The 19,799-nt window shown below is 43.2% G+C and overlaps 1 protein-coding gene across 3 annotated transcripts; it reads left to right on the forward strand.

The window, feature by feature from the left end:
• The first annotated feature begins 4,061 nt into the window (after positions 1–4,061).
• Positions 4,062–19,557, forward strand: ZDHHC13 (zinc finger DHHC-type palmitoyltransferase 13). 3 transcript variants are annotated; one of them, XM_050975038.1, is made up of 17 exons: positions 4,062–4,199; positions 4,779–4,912; positions 5,290–5,412; positions 5,830–5,907; positions 6,343–6,487; positions 7,742–7,806; positions 8,401–8,563; positions 9,436–9,561; positions 9,881–10,014; positions 10,765–10,865; positions 13,243–13,367; positions 14,396–14,458; positions 14,829–14,922; positions 16,295–16,378; positions 16,990–17,147; positions 18,343–18,440; positions 18,956–19,557. In XM_050975038.1, exons 1-17 carry the CDS (start codon positions 4,179–4,181, stop codon positions 19,089–19,091), a joined length of 1,848 nt encoding a protein of 615 aa, XP_050830995.1. In that variant the 5' UTR covers positions 4,062–4,178; the 3' UTR covers positions 19,092–19,557. The 3 variants fall into 3 exon arrangements, with proteins under 3 accessions (XP_050830995.1, XP_050830996.1, XP_030096409.2); XM_050975039.1 differs by having other exon boundaries at positions 4,102–4,199; positions 4,823–4,912; XM_030240549.2 differs by lacking the exon at positions 4,062–4,199 and having other exon boundaries at positions 4,897–4,912; positions 5,290–5,407.
• Positions 19,558–19,799: the final 242 nt, after the last annotated feature.

Raw genomic sequence — 19,799 nt, forward strand, 5'->3', positions numbered from 1 at the left:
CTCCCCCCCGGGGCTCTTGAGGGGCGCGGCCAGGCTAGGCCAGGGCCCCTGAGAGCTGCCTAGTCGCTGCCTCTTCCCAGTGCCTCTGACGGCACGGCTTCAGAAGGCTCTGCTTGGTTTGCAGCTGCTCCTGGGACCCCCCTGGGCGAAGCCTCGGGCTGCGGCCCCAGCCGTCGTCAAGAGCAGAGTCTAGCCCACGACGCCGGGGACAGCGATGGCGCCAGCCCGACCCGCTGCACCGAGGCTACTGCGGCTGCCTGGGCGCGCTGCCCTGGCGCGGTTCTGCCGCTCGCCGGCCTGTTGGCTGCGGAGCGGCGGCCGCTGGCCGGGGGCGCGCAGCAGGAAGCAGGTGAGAGCAGCTTCACTCGCGGGCATTTGCGGAGGTGGGGGGGAGGTTCCCGGGCACAAGGCTGATGGCTCGCTCTCGACCGCAGGGCAAAAGAAGGAGCTGCAGGAGCTGTACCAGCTGGGCCCGCAGCTGAGCAGCGGCGGCTTCGGCACCGTTTTCTCGGGCATCCGCCTCTCCGACGGGAGCCCGGTGAGCGGCCGCCACCGGCCGGGCGTGGGAGAGGGACAGCGGTGGGGAGGGGCAGGGCTGGAGCTCAGCCCTCCCTCCTCTCTCCTCGGCTTGCAGGTGGCCATCAAACGCGTGGCCCGGGAGAGCGTCCTGCAGTGGGACGAGCTGGTGAGTGAGCGGGGCCAGAGGGGCGTGGCGGGCAGGGAGAATCCCAGGTCGCCGATGGGGAGTGGGAGCCGGGGGCAGCGGGCGTGGGCTCAGCGTGCAGGCCGCAGCATCGTGGGTCTGGGCACGCCAAACAGCAGCGGCGTGGCCGGGCAGGGGGCACCCCCCAAGCAACCCCTGGGCAGGAGGAAGCCCAAGCACCAGGGAGGCTGCGCGATGGGGGCACTGGGGTACCCCCAGGCAGGGCGCAGCACAGCAGCCCCAGGGCAGCATCGGGCCTGCCGGAGGCACTGATTTTCTCCTCCTCGCAGCTCGACGGCACCCGCGTGCCCATGGAGATCGTGCTCATGGAGAGGGTGGGCTCTGGTTGCCACAACATCATCCAGCTCCTCGACTGGTTCGAGCTGCCTGACAGCTTTGTGCTGGTGATGGAGCGTCCGGAGGCATCGCAGGATCTCCTGCAGTTCCTGCTGGAGCGGGAGTTCCTGTGCGAGGAGATGGCGCGCTGGCTTTTCGTCCAGGTGCTGGAGGCCGTGCGGCACTGCACCGCCTGCGGCGTCCTGCACCGGGACATCAAGCCGGAGAACCTCCTCGTGGACCCGGACAGTGGCGACCTGAAGCTCATCGACTTCGGTTGCGGCACCTTCCTTCAGGAGCGGGCCTACACGTGGTTTGCCGGTGAGCCCATGGCCCAGGCCCCGCTCCCTCCAGGGCTCCGGGCTGCAGGCTTCAGCAGGCCGCCCTTTGGCACGGGGCAGAGGCCCTGCCCCGGGAGCCGGCTCCCAGCCCTGCTGACAGAGGGGGGTGGCAAAAGCCGGCTCCTGGCCTCTCGGCTCGGCAGGCCCACAAGGGCCTGGGCCGCTCCACTGGCCTTCTTGGCCTTGCAGAATGGTTTCTTGGCTTTGGCCAGCTGGTTGGGGGAGTCGGGGCGACCTCCGGGGGAGCAGTTGTGGCCGGGGGTTCAGCCCCTGCCTCAGCCAGGAGGCTGGCTCTAGGCTCCGGAAAAGGCAGCAGCCCACGCCCGGACAGCGTCGCCTGTCTCCTCTAGGAACGCCCGCCTACAGACCGCCCGAGTGGATCCTTCTCGGCCACTACCACGGGCATGCGGCGACCATCTGGTCCCTGGGCGTGCTGCTGTACGTCATGGTCTGCGGGGACCTCCCCTTCCAGAACGAGCGTGCCATTGTGCTGGGGCAGCTCTTCTTCTGGCAGCAGGTCTCTCCAGGTCGGTATGGGGCCCCAAAAGGGCGGGTTTTGGCAGACAGCGGCGGGCGGCCCGGCCTGGCCCTCACGCGGCTCCGCGCAACCTCGATCTGCCCCCGAGGGCCAGCTGCAAGAGGCGGCCCGTGCCGACGGGGCGGCGTGGCCCTCACGCACGGCCCAAGGAGGCGGCCGTGACTCGCCGTGCCGCTCTCCCGCATGGGGCAGGCTCGCTCGGGAGGCCGCCGCAGCCCCGAGCACACGCAGCGCGGCCTGGGCTCCGTGGGTGTCGGGGGCAGCCAGGCAGGAGCCTTCTGCCCGTGACCGGCCCTTTCTGCCTTCTCTCCCCAGAGTGCCAGCATCTGATCCGCTGGTGCTTGGCCATGCGCCCCGCGGACAGGCCGGAGCTGGAGGAGATCTTGCGCCACCCTTGGGTGCTGGGCCGGCGTTTTTGACGCCTTGCCCGAGCCTCTGCAGCACCCGCTTACAGAATCCCACGCAGGACTGAGGGCCCGAGAAATTAAACAACAACAAACCCACTGCCGCCTGTCAAGTCTGGTCCTTGTCAGCAAGTCCAGCTAAAGAAACCTCTTGGCAGAAAGGGGAAATCAGAGTGCTCCCTTCAGCCTCCCTCAAGCTTTCCATGCCTTTCCTCCAGGATGGTACTTTTGTGTCTTCAAGCAGAGGCTGTAGTGCGGGTAGGAGGGCCTTGGCCGGGCCAAGAAATGCAACAGTGAAACAACAGCTGCCTTTTCAAACAAAGTGACAAGGGCTTCTTGGGGTGTCTCCTGAAGTGACACACGGGTCCCTGTGTGCTTTCCAAGGCTCGGTGGGTGTCAGGGACAGAAACTTTGCTCTCTTCCCAAAGCTGTGAATAGACCCAGAAGAGGAAATGTTATTTCCGGTTGAGCCCCAATTAACTCTTCCTCTTTGTTCCCCTGTAATGGTATGCAGGTCTCAGCCTTTGACAATACTAAGTCGTGTGCATGGAGCCAATGGGAGTTTTTTGGGTGCCAGAGGCACTCCCATGGTGCTGGGTTTGTTGTACTCCTTCAAAAACATCTTCCTCTTCCTTAAAAACAATTGATGGCTATGGAAAATGCAGTAACCAGTCACAGGAAAGCACCCAGGTTCCCACCTGTGGGTAGTTGCCATCTAATAAACTTGTGCCACTTTTTGCCTACTGCTCTGACCTTCCATAACAGGGTTTTGGAAATAATTTTGGGATTTTTTTTCATTAATGTGCCTGCTCTTTTAGTTTTCTTCCCTTTTATGATGGCTGCTGATTATCTTGTGCCCTGAATGGCTCTGCCAGTCTTTCCCTGAAGACCTGACCTGAGCTATGATCCTTCTCGCCAGGACTGCACTGTGACAGGATGGCGAGACCTCTGAGTGTCAGCCCTGGTCTGGAGGCTGAGCTGGGAGTGATAATTATCCCTTTTCTGATGACCTGCGAGTGGTGACTGTCAATTGTCCAAGGGTCATGATACATTTCTTCCAGGAACAGGAGGTCCCCGTGTCCCCAGAGCCCCAGGATGTTTGAGAGCTGGAGGTCTTCAGTCACCCCATGATGGGGTTTCTCCTCAGGCCAGAGGAGGTGGCATCACTCTGAGGGCTGCCAGGATCCCACCTCACCTGGGAAGCTTGTGGGGGTTTGACATGCTTCGGTGTTTTCCCAGTTTATCCCCATTTCTTCAGGGGGTCACCACTTGCTGCTCACTGCTTGCCCTCAAATGGCGGCTCCTCCCTCACCCTGGCTATCATTATGAGGGGATATTGGGGCTCAACTTAGGGTGGAAATGGTCCCAAATGGCCTTGAACTCCTGTGGGAACCGGGCCAACAAGGAGGTGACATTACTCCTTTCTGGGAATTGTGGAGACTCAGAAGGTCCCCGCTGAGGCTCCTTTTCTCCAGGCTCATCTCCCCCAGCTCCCTCAGCCTCTCCTCATCGGACGTGCCCCAGAGCCTTCACCAGGGGATCTCTTTCAGCTGCTAAGGCACAAGCCCCGAAAAATTCGCCAGCAGAAAATTCGCCTTGTCCGCCACACGGGGGGATCTTGTGCGAAAACAAAGATATTTTCGGTGTGGTTGCTTGGGTAACAGGAAAGGAGCCATTTCAGGCACATCTGAAGAAACCTGGGAGCCGGCGATCGGCTCACCCAAGCGGCTCCGCAGCAGCAAGGACAGTCTCGGGGAAGGCTCTCCGGGGCCTCCCCTCGCTCCCCCGGGCCCGCCCCGGGCCCGCCCCGCAGCCGTGCCCAGGAAGCGGGAGCAGGAAGCTGCGGGGCCGCGGGCATGGCGGGGAGCGGGCCGGCGGTGAGCGGGGAGTCCGCGGGTAGCGCCGGGGCTGGAGCGGGCTTGGGAGCTGGCGCTGCCCGGGCCGGGGTGCGGAGCGCGGCCGCGAGCTCCTGGCAGGTGGCGAGAGCGGGGCCGGGGCGGCCGCGGTGCCGCCGGGGTCTGGCGGGGGCTCGCGGGCAAGAGCCGTCCGTGTCGTGCCCTGCGTGTGCCTTGTCTGTTCCCTCGCGTCGGGTTTCTGGCTGCACGGGTGGCACCGTGGCTGCCAAGTGCGTTTCAAACCCTCCCCAAGGCCGTAGGTTGTGGTTTCCGTAGTGTAGCGCTGTTGTGGGGTAGGCTGCTGTGTTGGGAACCAGCTCTGCGGGGTGCTGACCGCCTCTGTAATTTGTCCTGATGCACCTTAACCCCATTCCCTGCTGTCCTCCGCAAATGAAAGGATTGGTCTCTTGCCAGGAGGCTTTAACTGTGCTTTGAATTAACATCTTCGTGGGTATTAACAGAACCTACCACGCCCAGTGAGTGCTTCTGGTAAAGGGGGAGGTGTGTGATGTGTGCAGCCGATAAATAACAATGGTTAATAATTGTTTTGTTAACCATCAGTGTAAAAGCCATTGCCCTGGGCCTCATAGACCTCATATGCACAGGAGCCACAGCGTCCATGAAGATAAAGGTCTCCCAGGCCCGTATCCCATTGCTGAAGACCCCAGCACCTGTGATATTGTCAAGGCTACACAGTAAGTACATGTTCTGAGTGTGCAGAGTGTTGAAATAGATGGGAGTGTCCTCAAATGTGAGCCAGGCTGGATATTTTTACAAAGGAAACGTTTTCAGTTTCATTTTCTCCCTGTAGCAGAAGAAGAAAAATAGCTTACTGTTGCTACTGTAAATAAAAACATTTCAAGCAGCTTTGTTTAACTAGAAAATTCTACTCATCAAGGCACAGCCCCACTCTTTACAAGGCTTCCACTGAACGCAGTGTGGAATTTGCTCCAGTAGGATCTGCTGGGTGATGCTTACTGAGATGTATTTTTTCTTTAGGATGCAACTGTCTCCAGACTGGAGAATACGGAAAAAATGATATGTAAATTGAATTTTTTCTTTCTCATTTAAGGTATGGAATGCTAGAGCGATGCAAAGAACTGGTAGAAGCAGGATATGATGTTCGACAACCAGACAAAGAAAATGTGACTCTTCTTCACTGGGCAGCAATAAACAACAGACAGGAGCTGGTAAAGTAAGCTGGGAGTCCCTGTGACACTAACACAGTGTATTTTGCCACTGTTGCCTATAATCACTTTGAGAAGAGAAGGGTAGAAATCGAATTTTAATGCACTTACCTTAGTGAAAATGTCACTGAAATGTAAAGGTAGCCTGTTTCTTTATGTGTGAAATCATGTAGCACATGAAATCATCCTGTAACAAAGATGAAAGCTGATTTTAGAAGTACCTTGCTAACGACTTGATTTTTTCTTCAATGTTTTCTTGAAACAGCATTATTTACTGCTAAACCACTTTTGTCCATTTGCTTCTCCAGTGAATTTTTTATTATGGGCCATAATAAAAAATTCTCCTTTAGCTATGTTATCTTTAGTATAATGTTTTGCTATTTTATTGTGTCTGTTCCTGACCTTATTATGCTGTTATTACACAGATACTACATTTCCAAAGGTGCGGTGGTGGATCAGCTTGGTGGAGATTTGAATTCTACACCCCTGCACTGGGCCACCAGGTAGTGCTGCTTGCAACCCCTAACTGCAAATCTGTCAGTATTTAAAGCTGTGGTAGCATTTTCTGGGAGAGCAAAGCACTGCTTGTCTGGAAAACATAATCTGAAATAATTATTCTGGGACAACTTCTCCAAGTGCAAAATCTCTCACTGGAAGATGAGTGCTTTCTTCTGGACTGTCAGTCTTTTCCCAGAGTCAGAGGTTTGGGTGACTGCTCACAGGAGAAATTACTGTAGAATAACCACTGTAGTCTTAAATTAACACTTCATCCTAGGCTCGTTTATTAGGCTGTATGTATTTAATATGATTTCCTGAATAAAGCCATGAGAAGCTGAAATATTTTGTGGGATGCCTGTGAGAATTATTAAGGCAATGCTTTCATTAAAATATCAGTTTTTAAAATCATCTCTATAGTTTCACTTCACATATTGTTGTAGACAAGGACACCTTCCGATGGTCGTGTTGTTGGTGAAATGTGGAGCAGATCCCAGTCTTATTGATGGGGAAGGATTCAGTAGCATTCATTTGGCAGTGCTGTTCCAACACATGCCCATCATAGCCTACCTCATAGCAAAAGGCCAGGTATGTTGCTGATGCCTCAAATGTTCTTTTCTGCTTACAAGTAGCTGCCTGTGTATAAGAGACATTTCAGAATTAATTGGGTTTTTTTCCCTAGTTGAAAAACAGTGATTTTACACCTATTTTTATGTGCATATATAAATTTTTTTAATGCTCTTCCCTATTCCTGTCATCCCCCATATCCAGATTCACCTACATTTCAGCATGTTTTGGAGTGTTGTTAAGGATGTGTGGATTTGTGTTGCTGTGAAATAACCAATGGCTTTTAAACATGGGAACAAAAAGCAGCATATGTTGAGTAGACATCATGAAGTATTTATGATTTGATTACAGCTTTGTAACTAATAATCTATGCAGTTTTCCATAAATTGAAGAATGCAGAAAAAATGATCAGACTAGGTCTGAATTTTCATTAGAAATTTCTGTTTTGTATCCATGGTAGTTGATGTCTCTTAGCTTATATGTGAAATGAGCAGAATTGATGGCAAGTGTAACAACATGCTAATAAAAATGACAAGAGAGTTCTTATATGTTCTAGACTGATTCTGAGAAACAATCTAGCATTAGGATTTAAAAGTTTGCTAAGTTTATTTTCTTTCTTATGAAGTTTTCTTTAGGCAGAGTAACTGACTTCAGGAATGTGGGTGCAGTGGCGTGTATCACGGGCTTAATAAAGTTGTATGCCCACCTACCTTCTACTAAAAATATCCATGTGAATAATTCTTTTAAATAAATCTGCACTAATGTAATGATGAGTGGAGGCAGAAAGCAAGGAAACCTTTGTTGTGAAGAAGGAAGAAAATTTAGGTTAGATATTTACCTATGCCTTGAGATACATAATCCTTCTTGGTTGTTTTAATAAACCTGTTTTGTGTATTTTCTTTATATCTTTTATGTACATCTATTTACACAAAGAATATGGTTAGCATTGCTTTATAAGGTCCGTCTCACTGATAGTATTTCTTTGCAAAGAGGACAAGAAATACAGCTGACAGGATTCACTTAAAAATATCCTTAGTGGAGTCTCTCCCTTAAAAATTTCCTTAAATGGAAACTTAGAATATTCTGAAAGGAATGACATGCAAGACTTATAGAAGGAGGAAAACGTTTTAAATGAGTGTTGGCTTCTTGGCTAATATATTTTGATTTCTGTCTTTTTTCTGTTCACTAGTGAAGCTAAGCCGGTTACATAGCCCCAAATTCTACTGTTTCCTGAATTCACTGGTAATCACTTGCTTATGTTTCTCTTAATCTTAGAACATAGACACAACAGACTTCAATGGACAAACACCTTTAATGTTAACAGCACAAAAAGCCATGGGGTAAGTGGAGAATTACTGAAGAAGAGAAGAGTCTATTGTATTGTACTCAAGAAGCAGTGAGGTGAATTTTTCCTTACCGTCTTTTTTTTTTTTTTTTTTTTTTTTTACTGACATTCCTTTCCCTTCCATTTGTACAAAAATATGAGCTGTGTCAGAGATCCAGAGTTGGGAATGCTCATTGGATATAGCAAAGAAAGTGAAAGGAATTTCTTAAATAAGTTTAGGTTTGTGACTAAATCATCTGCAGCCTTATTGTATTTTCTGCAAAATGAAAGCAAATGGGTGTGGATGCAGTGAAATGCATTTAGAACTAATAAAATGGGGAGATACAAGCTATGATGTTGTAGAAGATATAACCTGTGTTATGTACCTCATACTTGTTAAAATGGTAGGGTAACATCATCTGGAGAAAAACTTCCAGGGCAGGTGGGGAATTCTAAACATGGATCTACCATTGATGAGCTGGTTGTGAGAAGGCATTGTGTATCTGCTGTTTCACAGATGGGAACTGTTGTTTTATAAAGTGTTCAAAAGTTTCATTTCCAGTCTAGATTATCTTCTGTTTGTTAACTTTTACACTTTATTTTCATCTAGACCAGAACCCATGAAGTTTCTCTTAAAGTTTAACCCCTTTCTCAATGCTGTAGACAATGTTCAAAAGAATACTGCACTGCATTGGGCAATAGCCTCAGGAAATACTAGTGCAGTGGATCTGTTACTGGAAGCTGGTGCCAGCCTGGACATAAAAAATCTTAAGGTAGGATTTCCTTTGTGATATTTTATCCCATGTAGCATGAATGTATAACATGAATGTAAAGAAAAATCTCAATCTTCTCCATGTTGGATGTAAATTGCAGCAGGGTTTGGCTAAGAGGAGATGTTCTTAGTCTTTCCCAAAAGGAGTTAGTACCTTTCTTGAGGTGTGGCTCAAAGTATGAATGCAGAGAGTTTTTGCAAACTTTGTGTAATGAACAGCCAAACCTTGTGTTCACTGAACAGTAATTGTGTCCTTTGACTTTATTATGCTCCCTCACCCTTTCTTGCTTTATTTTCTTGGGGTGTTTAATTAGTTTCAGTTTCTTGGGGCCTTGTTTAATTTCTTTTTCATTTCTTCATTTGGCTGTTTTCTACTTAAAGACGTTGTCATGAGGACTTGGGCAGATTTTAAAAAATACATTTCTTAGTGTCTAGTCAGACTTGTTAAGACTTCAGATTAAGTGAATGTCCTCCTGTGAAAGCTGGTGTTTGGCAATGCCTGCTTGTACATTCAAAAGGTTATCACACATGAAAGGCTTCAACTTAATGTTTGTAGAAATTGATAGCATAAATATTGGAAGTATAGATTCCCATGACTATATAGATATGTTATTTGAAGCAGTCCTACAGAAAAACAGCTGCAATCTATCTACAAGTATCAGTTTTCACAGCTATCAAGCTCTGATTAAGCATGTTAGCACTCTGAATTCAGCTTAATTTTACCTTAAAAAAATAGTGGAGGGGGAAGTAGGGCTGGGAAGTAACTGCCCAGTTAGTCTTGTTTTAACTGTATTAATTTCTTGCTTTTGTTAAAAGTGAGAGTATTTATGTTTAAAGTAATAAATAAATAAATAACCCTATTTGTTGTTAAAGGGAGAGAGACCGCTTGACATGGCTTACCAAAGTCAGAATCCCTTCATGGTTTACATGCTACAAGAGGAAGAAAAAATGAGGAACAGGAGAAATAACAGGTTACTGAAAATAGTAGAGAAATATCAGGTAATTTCCTGAGTAATAACTAATAGAAATAAAACCAGAGCATGCTGTGTTTAGAGTGACATGCAAATTAACTCTAACAAGTTAACTCTAACTCTTCTGAAATTGGGTGCACAAAATAGAATTCTTTGAAAGCACATTGGAGTGGTTTGGGTGAGAGTTTTATGTCATACCTCACCCCTGCTTTTGATATGTTGATGTGTCACCTTGTTCTATCCTATTGTGAGTCTTTCAGCATTTGTCATTACATAACCTGAATACTTTTAAGTAAGACCTGCTTGAGTACTTTGTCATATTTTAACAACAATAATAATTTTAACAGCTCTTCCTGATGTTAGCATCTTCCTTGACATTCATGTGGGCCATTGGATACGTCATGGACTTAAGTTCTGATTCTTGGCTTTTAAAAGGAGGTTTGCTTCTCAGCCTGCTGTTTGTGATGTCTCTGTTTGTGAGGTTTGTGGCTTTTTCTGTTTATGTACTTGTCAAAGACACTTTAAAAAGCATCTGATGCATAATTCTTTTCAAAGTTTAGTTTCAGTTAACATAAAAGGTACCTCCTGAGAAATGGTTGCACGGTGTGTGGAGAATTTAAATGCCTGTACTTTTTAGAATGAATGACCATAATAATTGGATGTATGTAGGTGCACATAACAATAGTTTCTTGTCACTGAAGGGTTTGGAAAAAAACCCGAAACCCAATCTGTTAGCTAGTTTTATTGTCAGAGTGATACTGATGGTCTCTATCTGGTAGACATTGAGATATCTGCTCAGAAATGTCCTTTATCACAACTTTGTCCTGCTATATTCAGTCACAAAATGAGTTTTAATGAGCCATCCTCTCTCCCACTCCCCAGACCTCCCAGTGTTATCCTGAGCTGTTTCTCACTTTTCCTGCCAAAGTCAGTGGTCGCTGATGTGGCAATGCTGTCTGTGTGCAAATAGACAGAGATGGAACTTTTCAACCACTCCTACAGCACTTCTTAGATACATAATATTGTGCTGGAGCAGAGCACTCTTCAGTTTTATTTTTGCATTGTTAACCCCCTATATGTATGGATAAAGAATGCTTTTGAGTGACAGTTCTTGATTGCTTTGAGCAACTTGAAATAAACCGTGTGCATGAAGTTTTTGCAGTTACAAACCAGATGATTTATATTTCAAATATATTTTGAAAAATATTTATTTCTTTTAATGTTCTTTCAGGCAACTCGTGGGGCTCAAGAATCTAAGATATCTTCCCACAGCATTTCTGCTAAGTTCAGTTTTCTGGATGTCCATGACCTGGTTTTTCTGGTTCCTGCCTGATATCCTTTATACTCAAGAAAAGCAATTTTGCTTGGAGTTTCTTGTAAAACTAAACCTGGTTGTGCAAACTGTGATGAGAAGTTCCAGATAATTCCATGTGACTGTTAGTGTCTGGTAAGATTGGTTTAATCCCATTGGGAAGGGGCAAAGTGACTTTAAAGTTATACACTGACTAAAATTCTGTACCTTCTTTTGTCTTCTTTATAGCCTGACCTATTGCATATCAGAATGAAAGTGTTATAAAACTAATGATTTCTGTTAGCACCTACACGTCACTCTTTAATCTTCCTCACTGAGACTGTTGTACAGTGATGTATTTTGTCATATGGTATAACTGGGTAACACATATCTTAATATAAATACTGAAAGCATCTCTTCTTTCTAAAATGATAAGCATTTGACAGTTGGTGGTATTCATGCTCCTGCCTTTAAAAACAACATCCTCTACCACCACCTCCCTAAAAGAAAGAAGAAATTTTTTTGTGTTCCTGCAAAGTAGACTGTCCAGTCTCCTGTCTTTATTCACGGGTTACATTGACTCTTTAGTATTCAGTGAATTAATTTCTATCTGACATTTACTTGCTTTGAAGAGCCTTCTCAGTGATGATTACAAAAACATTTTAGTAGTTTGTGCTCTCTTTCCAGTGCCCTGTTCTTTTGTTACACAGTGGGTATCTGTTTATTGATAAAGTTGCATGAAAAAGCCTTTAGGAAGATACTTAGAACTGCACATAATTTTGTACTAAAGCAGCTACAATGTATTGCTACACAGTTTAAATTAATTTTTAATTCAGCCTTTAAATTACATTTTCTCTTGTGCTGTTCCCAATTAGGATGTCCTTAATGGAATTATCAGGATTAACTTTGAACTGATCAAGTGTATTCCTGCTGGGGATTCACACACATGCTTGTATAAATGGAAGTGGTGTTATTCAATTGTTGTGAAGGTTTAAGGTTTGTTTTATTGGTGTAATCTAAGTTGAAAGGAAAAAAAAAATCCACTGGTAGGGATTTGAGTCGGACACTTTGCTGAAGATAGTGAGCATAGCAATATTCTTGAAGTACTAACCATAGCTTGGTGAGATGGGCCAGTGGATAGGTTTTCGTTTCACTGTCCAACCCTTTTTCTCATGAGTGTGTTTTCCTTCTGGAGCTGGTCACAGATGTATGTTTTAAAAGTTTTCAGGATTTTAGTTGGCTGTGTTTGTCTGTCAGACTTCCTCTGGACTGAATGAAAATATAGCCATTCTAACTAAAGATTTCCCTGAGCTCCAAAAAACCAAAACCAGTGCAAATAGACCAGTAGTCTATCCACAAGAAACACACCGTCATTTTGACTTCTATAATTGCACCCTGCAACTGCATTGTAACAAAACCAGCTGGTGTTTGTGCCAGTATTTCAGGAGTTGTCACCTTGATTTTCATTAGAACTGTTTGCAGTGTTGTTAGTTCATAAGACAAAACAACTTTGAGGTTGGCATCCTGGATTTTTAAAAATTATTTTCTCTGGAGTTCATGAAGTGACTGAGGAGTCACTGGAGATGCAATCCCAACTTGAGCTCTCTGTCTGGTCCTTGGTGGCAGCAGGGACTGTTCTTTAGCAGCCTGAATTCTCAAGTTTCATGTATGACTTTAATTTGTATGAAAGTAGTCCCACTCCATATTCCTCTGTTGCTGTGTAGAGACAGTTAATCTTGACATGTTTTTCTTCCCCAGTCATCTGATACACAGGTGGTTTTAGTTCATAGTGTAAAAATGGTGTTCTTAATGTCCCATTACCTTCAGAAGCCTTTAGCAGTGTGTGCTTGGGCTTTTTTTTTGTGTGACAAAAATAGTTTCAGGATGACTTTCAGTTTCATTTTTCTGAATGAGTATATTTAGTTGATTTTGTCTGAAATGAATGGGACAAGGTAAGACTGGGTAAGAGCCTGTTTGAGTTAGGGGTAGGTACAGCAGCCAAACAAATCTCACAGCTGCCAGAAGCTTTATAGCTCTGCATGTCTGACTGATATTGTTTAAATAAAGTACAAAAGCTTCAGAGGGGAAAAAATAAATCAAATTTGTTTCCTACCGCTGAAATATTCAAAAGCAGATGTCTGGAGGACTTTTAAGGGGGATGACATGGAGCCAAATTGTGATGCAGGTTTATACAGTTGTAACAGTCTTCTTCAGCACTCAAAGTGGACAGAATATTCCATGTCTCTGATAAGATGGCCTTGGAAGGACAGAAAGGATCCCACTGTAAAAGCAAAAGTAATTTTTTCCTTCTTGTGTCTTGCTTGTAAAGTAGTGTTAACTAATTTTAGAATATTTTTCTTGTTTGACAAATAGTGGTGTTTTGAGTTATAAGAATATAGTCCTTAACCTGACTATCACATACCACAAATGTAATTCTTAAAATCACTGTTGTGTTCAGCATGATGGGTCATCTCTATTATTTCTACAAAACCTGGAGTACTGATCCTGGGTATATAAAGACTTCAGAAGAAGAAAGAAAAGAGGTAGGTGATTTTGTAAAAAACAAATGGAAGGGCTGGTGCGGTGCAGCATGTATCAGCCACTTCTGGTGGTTGCTTGTCATCATGTGCAGCTTTGTTAAACTGGAAAGCAGTGAAATATTCTTCCTTGCAAGAGGTTTTAGCAATGTTGTTTAACACCACAGGTCTTGGAGAATTTCTCCTTCTACTGCTTGTTTCCTTATCTTCCATGTCCTGCTGTAATTTCCCTGCCTCTATCTTCTCATTGAAATGTGAGCTTTGGCCAAAGATTGTACAGACCCACCGGTGTTATCTGTGATATGAATTCACATGGAACTTCACTTCTAAAAAATAGAAGTTTTGCATGGTTTCTGCTTCAGTTGTCTATGGTTAGAAAGAAATAGTCACAGTGCTTTCCTATATATCATATGCTAGTAATTATTTACATTTTATCATGTACTTTGAGGATGTGTATAATGTGTTTTGTGCTTGAACATCCTGCAACTCACATGCTATTTCCTAACTGTTTTATAGTAGCCAAAAGAAATCATGGGCAGCCAGTCAGTAGAGAATTTAGTGTCTGGTCTCCAGCCTGTGGGTTAAGGAAAGCATTTTCTTTATGATCTCATGGCTCTCATTGAGGTTGTATTCCTTCCAATTGCCAGGGAGAATAAACTGCAGTTCTAACATATTGCCACAGGACTCATAAACATTATGTCCTTGTAAAGGAGCAGGCTTTGTCTCCCTGAAGCCTGGCTGACTATATGAGAGGTGCCATCTCATTTTAAGGAATATTTAATTCACATAATTTATTAATTTTGGCAACACAGAAATACTTTTCTGAGTAATCTTGTGTGGGTGAAGCTGCATTAGTCTTTACTGGTTTGTTTTTTTCTTGTGCACCTCTTTAAATAGCGAGTTCTTATTCCTGTTCATGCTTAGCACTTAAAATACTTACAAACTGCAAAAGTCCTAATGTAGAAATCTTCATAGCACCTATGGAAATGTTATAATGTTATCCACATGCAAGCACAAAATACTTTATCTTTCAGAACATTACAGCTCTTGCAGAAGCTGGTTGCTTGGACTTTAGAACATTTTGCACATCATGTCTTGTAAGTAGGGCTTTTGTACTTTTTTTTTTTTGTGAACCTGTTTTACTCAATACTGCCATAAAAATCCTTTTTCCTCACTGCCTGTCATTAAAGTGTTACACAAGTAGTTTGTTGTATATTGTTTAGATTTCTTTATTTCTTTTATGGTAATAAGAGATGCTTTGAGATCCTTGGACTCTAATCTTAATTTTTTAAAATGCAATTTTTTTTTTTTTTAGTTAAGGTGTATGGTTCTCATCTATGTTCTGTGTTGTGAGGTCTGTGACACAGTAATTATGCAAAATGTGGTAACTGTAAGATGATGCCTTAAATTTTGAGCAAAGTAGATGCTTCTGCTATGAGTGTGTTCTTTCCCTTCATCCTCACCTAGGTAAGGAAGCCTTTGAGATCTGTGCATTGCCTTGCTTGTCAAGCATGTGTAGCCAGATATGATCAGCATTCTCTGTGGACTGGAAAGTGCATAGGTGAGAGTGTGTTGTTTTATCAAATTTGAAAATGCCACTTATTTTAAAATTGCAGAGATAACATTTATCCCCTTAAAGAGAGAGCATACATGACACAAGAATATCCTTGTGATACTGAGGGACTCTGATAGGTGCCAGAGGGAAATCAGATGGAAGAGATAAAAGCAAATAAGATTATTTAGGGATTGTTTGAGTGGTCACCCTAAGAATACACACTATGCAATCTGTAACTCTTTCATTGGAGAGAAAAGGAACAGGGGATATGATTGAGACTTTTAAAAAGGAAAGAAAAAAATTATTGAGATGGTGGCTAAAGTGAATGCAGAATTATTAGCCAAGCATGTTATAACAGAACTAGGGATTTAAAACTGGTAAAGGAGAAATGTCTCCACATGGCAGGCAGGGAAATTTTGGAGCTTGCTGCTGTAAGGGTTTGCAGACACAGGCAATGTCAGCAGTTCAGAAGGGGATTAGACAAACTTTTTTGGACAATCTGTCCAGGAGTAGATGCTAAAAGAACCAGACAAGTGTGCACAGTCTGACATTTTAATGCAGTAGCTGTGGATGAGGAGAATGAACTGCTGGAAGTGGCTGGACTCGTGTGTCCTCCTGAACTTCCATTGCCCCCTGTCTCTGTTAGGGACAGTTCTGAGGGGAGCTGTACCAGAGATAACCCTGCAGGGCATTTCCATCTTCTTGTGTTCTTCCCTCTCACCCTCTCTCTTCCTTTCTGCCTTATTACTGGTGATGCTCAAGATAGGAAGGTGAGAGCTTCACATTTGTAACAATATATTTTTCACATTTTTTTTTATCAACAGCCTTTTTCCTAGTGTTAAATGCTATTTTTGCAATGTTTGCCATTTACAAGGTGCTGAGACATCCTTCTCATGTGTTGTCTCAAAGCTTTGAGCAATATCATTGTAATTAAAGAAATATATCTTCATGTAACAGTTTTTCTGACAGAGGTCTAGGGGTTTTTACGTGTATGTTTTCAATTCTGAAGCACACAAGGTCCAGCAAATTGAAGAGCTTAGACTTCTCAGTATATGAGACAATTTTATTGTGCATGGTAGGGAGTTGTGGTTGCTTGATTAGGTCACACCAGACTAAAAGAGCTGAAGGCATGCTCTGAAGGAGACAAATCCTGGTTGACTTTATCAGAACTAATTCTGTTATATAAATTGGGATGGCTTACAGGACAAAGTTGAGAGAGAGATCAGCCTTGCCAAGCTGTCTTGTGGATGGCAGAGGTTAAAATAGGAAGTGGTTTTGACTCTTTTTATTCCTGCTGACTTTAGTTAAAATACAAGTACTGCTGAATTTTAAAGTGTCCAACTTTAAAAATATTTTTCGTTTTTTCCCTCAATTTCAGGCACTGGCAACCATTATTACTACCTGTTGTTCCTGTTTTTCCTGACAATGACTGGTGTCTGGCTGCTTTATGGAACTCTTCAGTGTATGTATCCATGAATGTAGTTTTATTTAGCTTTCAAATCCATCTCTAGCAGGAAGCATTTTTGTTATAGAGGAAATAGGGAAGCCATGTGGCAGAAGGTCAGGTGACAGGTTCTAATCTGGATCCCCTTTGCTGTAACAGAAAATGAGTTTGCAAATACATTATTGCAAAAGCTTGATTTTTTTTTGTTTGTTTTAATTTTTAAATATTCATACTAAATGCAGACATTTCTTTTTGGTTTTAAAGTAGTTTAATTCTGAAGAGAAAAAAAGTATATTATCTTGTTAATGAACCTGGATTGTTACTTTGTAAAATTAAAAAAATTATTGGAAGGGAGAGGAAAACCCTTATAATTTAGTTGCTGAGGATGAATTGCTATAGCACCAACCTTTAAGAACAAGGATGTTTTTCTGTGGATCATGAACACAGAGTGTAAAGATTATGCACCCAGAATAGCAAGCATCTGTGTGGGTGCTTTTAGGTGGCAACGGGGTAGATGAAACATGATGTTTCTAGAGGATGTTGCTATGTAATGTTAATTTCATGCAAATAATCTTTCCTCAGCTCTTAAGGGCTTAAAACCACAATTAACTGATTGTGTGTCTTGTCAGATTGGTCCAACCACTGTGCAGCAAAGTTCCATCGAGATGGAGCATGGACATACTTCACCCAGACAGTGTCCTGCTCTCCCTGGGTTTCCTACATCTCCTCAGTAGCTTGTTTCCACACCCTGTGGGCCTCTGCATGGCTCACTGTTCAGCTTTATCAGGTAATATTTTCCTTCAGTTTATGCTTCTTGTCAAATTAAAGCTCTTCCCTGGATGATTTGCTCCCATAAAAACTCTGTGCCTGCTCTCCCTGATTACTGTCACAGCAAGGTGCTTCTCTTAAATCTCAGGGCAGACCTTGAAGTTTCACAGGTTCAGCTTGTGCACTCAGCATTTCTCTGCTGGAAGTAGAATCACAGTCTGCAAATCATTCCTATGACTGAGCTCTGGGTTTACTACTCAAAATTCCAAGCCTGTAAAAAGTTGTATTTAAAGACAGGAAATTTAATTGACTAATAGAACTGGTATTAATGCCCCCAATACTGCACGAAAACTCAGTAGCACAATTATTTCTGAGTTGAAAATTCTGTGGCAGAGCTCAGCCATGAGTCATTAGACTGTATTAAATCCCACTGCCACTGTAAAAATATATGACCTGGATTTTATCTTGTTGAGGACTGTCAGATTTCTTGTTTATGTTTTTCTTAGAGAAAAGCTTGGCTATGCAAACAAAATTGAGAAGAGCTGTCTTAAAACAACTGTGAAACAGCTTGTTTAGCAGCTCTTAGGAAAGAGGTGTCTTTGAAATACGTGTTAAGCACACTGAGCTAAGGGCTTGTTTTACATCTTGTTTAGTAAAAAAACCCCAAAAAACAGAAAGCTCCACAATCTTAGATGTGTACTGCTAGATATTTGCAATGTCCAAGACAGTGGGATATCATGCTGGAAAAAGATAGGGAGGATTAACTACTTAACACAGTTTAACTCCTGTGTTTCATAGACAGTGATTTGAAAACATACTGATTTATGGCATTTAGTGTCATTGGGGATCAAGGTATCTTTTTCTACCATTTTGTGTGGTACAATGTAGACAAAAATCTGAGGAGATTGGTGCTTAACTGTGATAGATCTTATACTTCTGCAGACATCTGTGAAATACAGTCTTCCCAGACATCCCAATTAAGCTTGTCTTCTCTGGAAGCTGGTTCTTGCCAGGTTCTCTTTTAGCCCAAGTGACATTTAAAGACATACTTTTCATCATACTTTCCATGCTAACCATAGCAGTGGTTACTTATTTGTTAGATATGTCCAGGCTCTTTCCCCCTACTCCCTTCTTATTAGTATCTTTTGCTCACTAGGATTTTAATTGGTGATGTTCATGTTGTAACCATTACTTACATTTTTTTTTCCAACCAGATTGTGTTCCTGGGGTTGACCTCACATGAAAGAATGAATCTCCTGGTACAGAGAAAATCCTCCAAGCATCCTGTTTCACTCAGGAGGACTCCATACAAGTGGGTATTAATGAATAGAGTGTTTTAAACATGTTATCTCTTCAGTACTGATTTGCTTCCCTGCTTCATAAATGCAAAACCACTGGTTTTGGGCTCAGGGAGTGCTGCCCAAAAATTTGTTCATCAGTCTCTGTCTGTTGTGTAGTATCAGAAAGAGAATTAAGGTATGAGCTGGTCCCTTTCTGACTTCTCCTGCAGTATTTAGCTCTATTAATAGAGAAATCAGCACCAAGGTTTCCCTGTTTCCTCAGGTATACTAACAGATGGGATCTTAGTAAGTGTGGGGCATTATATGAGTTCAACTTAATCTACTCTTATGTGTTAATGCAAAACATGTTGTAAAAGTTCAGCAAAGGAATAATGCTCAACTGAGAGCTCTTCTGTTTCTTCTCCCTGAGCTGTCTGCCTTGATAGGTTAATATCTTAAGTGCTTTCTCAGGGTGAAGTGGTATTTTTCATGCTTGCAGTCTTCTTTTCTTAGGTTTATGAATGCATATTCTTCTCTTTTTTTTCAGCCTTGGATGTTTCCAGAATCTTGCAGACTTTTTTCAGTGCAGTTGCTTTGGTATGTTCAAACCCAACTTGATTGACTGGAGCAAGCAATACAAACTTTTTCATCTGGCAAAGGAGAAAAATGTTCATTCTGTGTAAAATTTTGCTTGATTTCTAAGATGGTTGAGCTGAAAGCTAAATAAAACTAGATATTTTGTTAATTTCTACAAATTCTTCTGAAGCTGCTTGGTTTTATTTTTTGTTATTGTTTCAAATATTAAACTTACCTTACATAAGATACAGCAGATTTGTATATGGAACAGTCACTGTGTGTCTGTGTATGTACAGTTTGAGCTGAAAGTATTTAAAATTTTATCTGAGGAGATGACACAAATATATATTTTCTAAAGGTAAGTTTTTGGGGCAGAATTTCAAAATTATGTTGGTAGCATTTGCTTTACTTTTCTGGTAACAAAAGACAATTAAATTTGAAAATTAATGTGAATGTTCATGTTTAAAAACCTAATATTACAATTACATTGTAATTTTATTGCTTATGCTGTGAAAATCTCTATTAAGTCTTTGTATTTGAAGAGTTTACATGTAATAAAATAGAGCTTTCATACTTGTAAGTGTATTTTTGCAGATTGAAATAGAGTCAAAGGATATGTGACCAGTGAGGTATTTAAGAGTGAGTGGGCACAAAACCATAAGAAGGAGCCTGACTCTTTGCTTTATATTTTTCACATATATGTGCCCTGTTAGGGTATGAAAATGGGGAATTTTATGATGGAAGATAGCAATGCACATGAAAAGAGGAAACTGTTCCCCCTGCATCTGTAATAGCTAATGTCAGCCACGTTCCCA

The sequence above is a fragment of the Serinus canaria genome, chromosome 5 (assembly GCF_022539315.1).
Source record: "Serinus canaria isolate serCan28SL12 chromosome 5, serCan2020, whole genome shotgun sequence".
In the NCBI taxonomy this organism is placed as follows: domain Eukaryota; kingdom Metazoa; phylum Chordata; class Aves; order Passeriformes; family Fringillidae; genus Serinus; species Serinus canaria.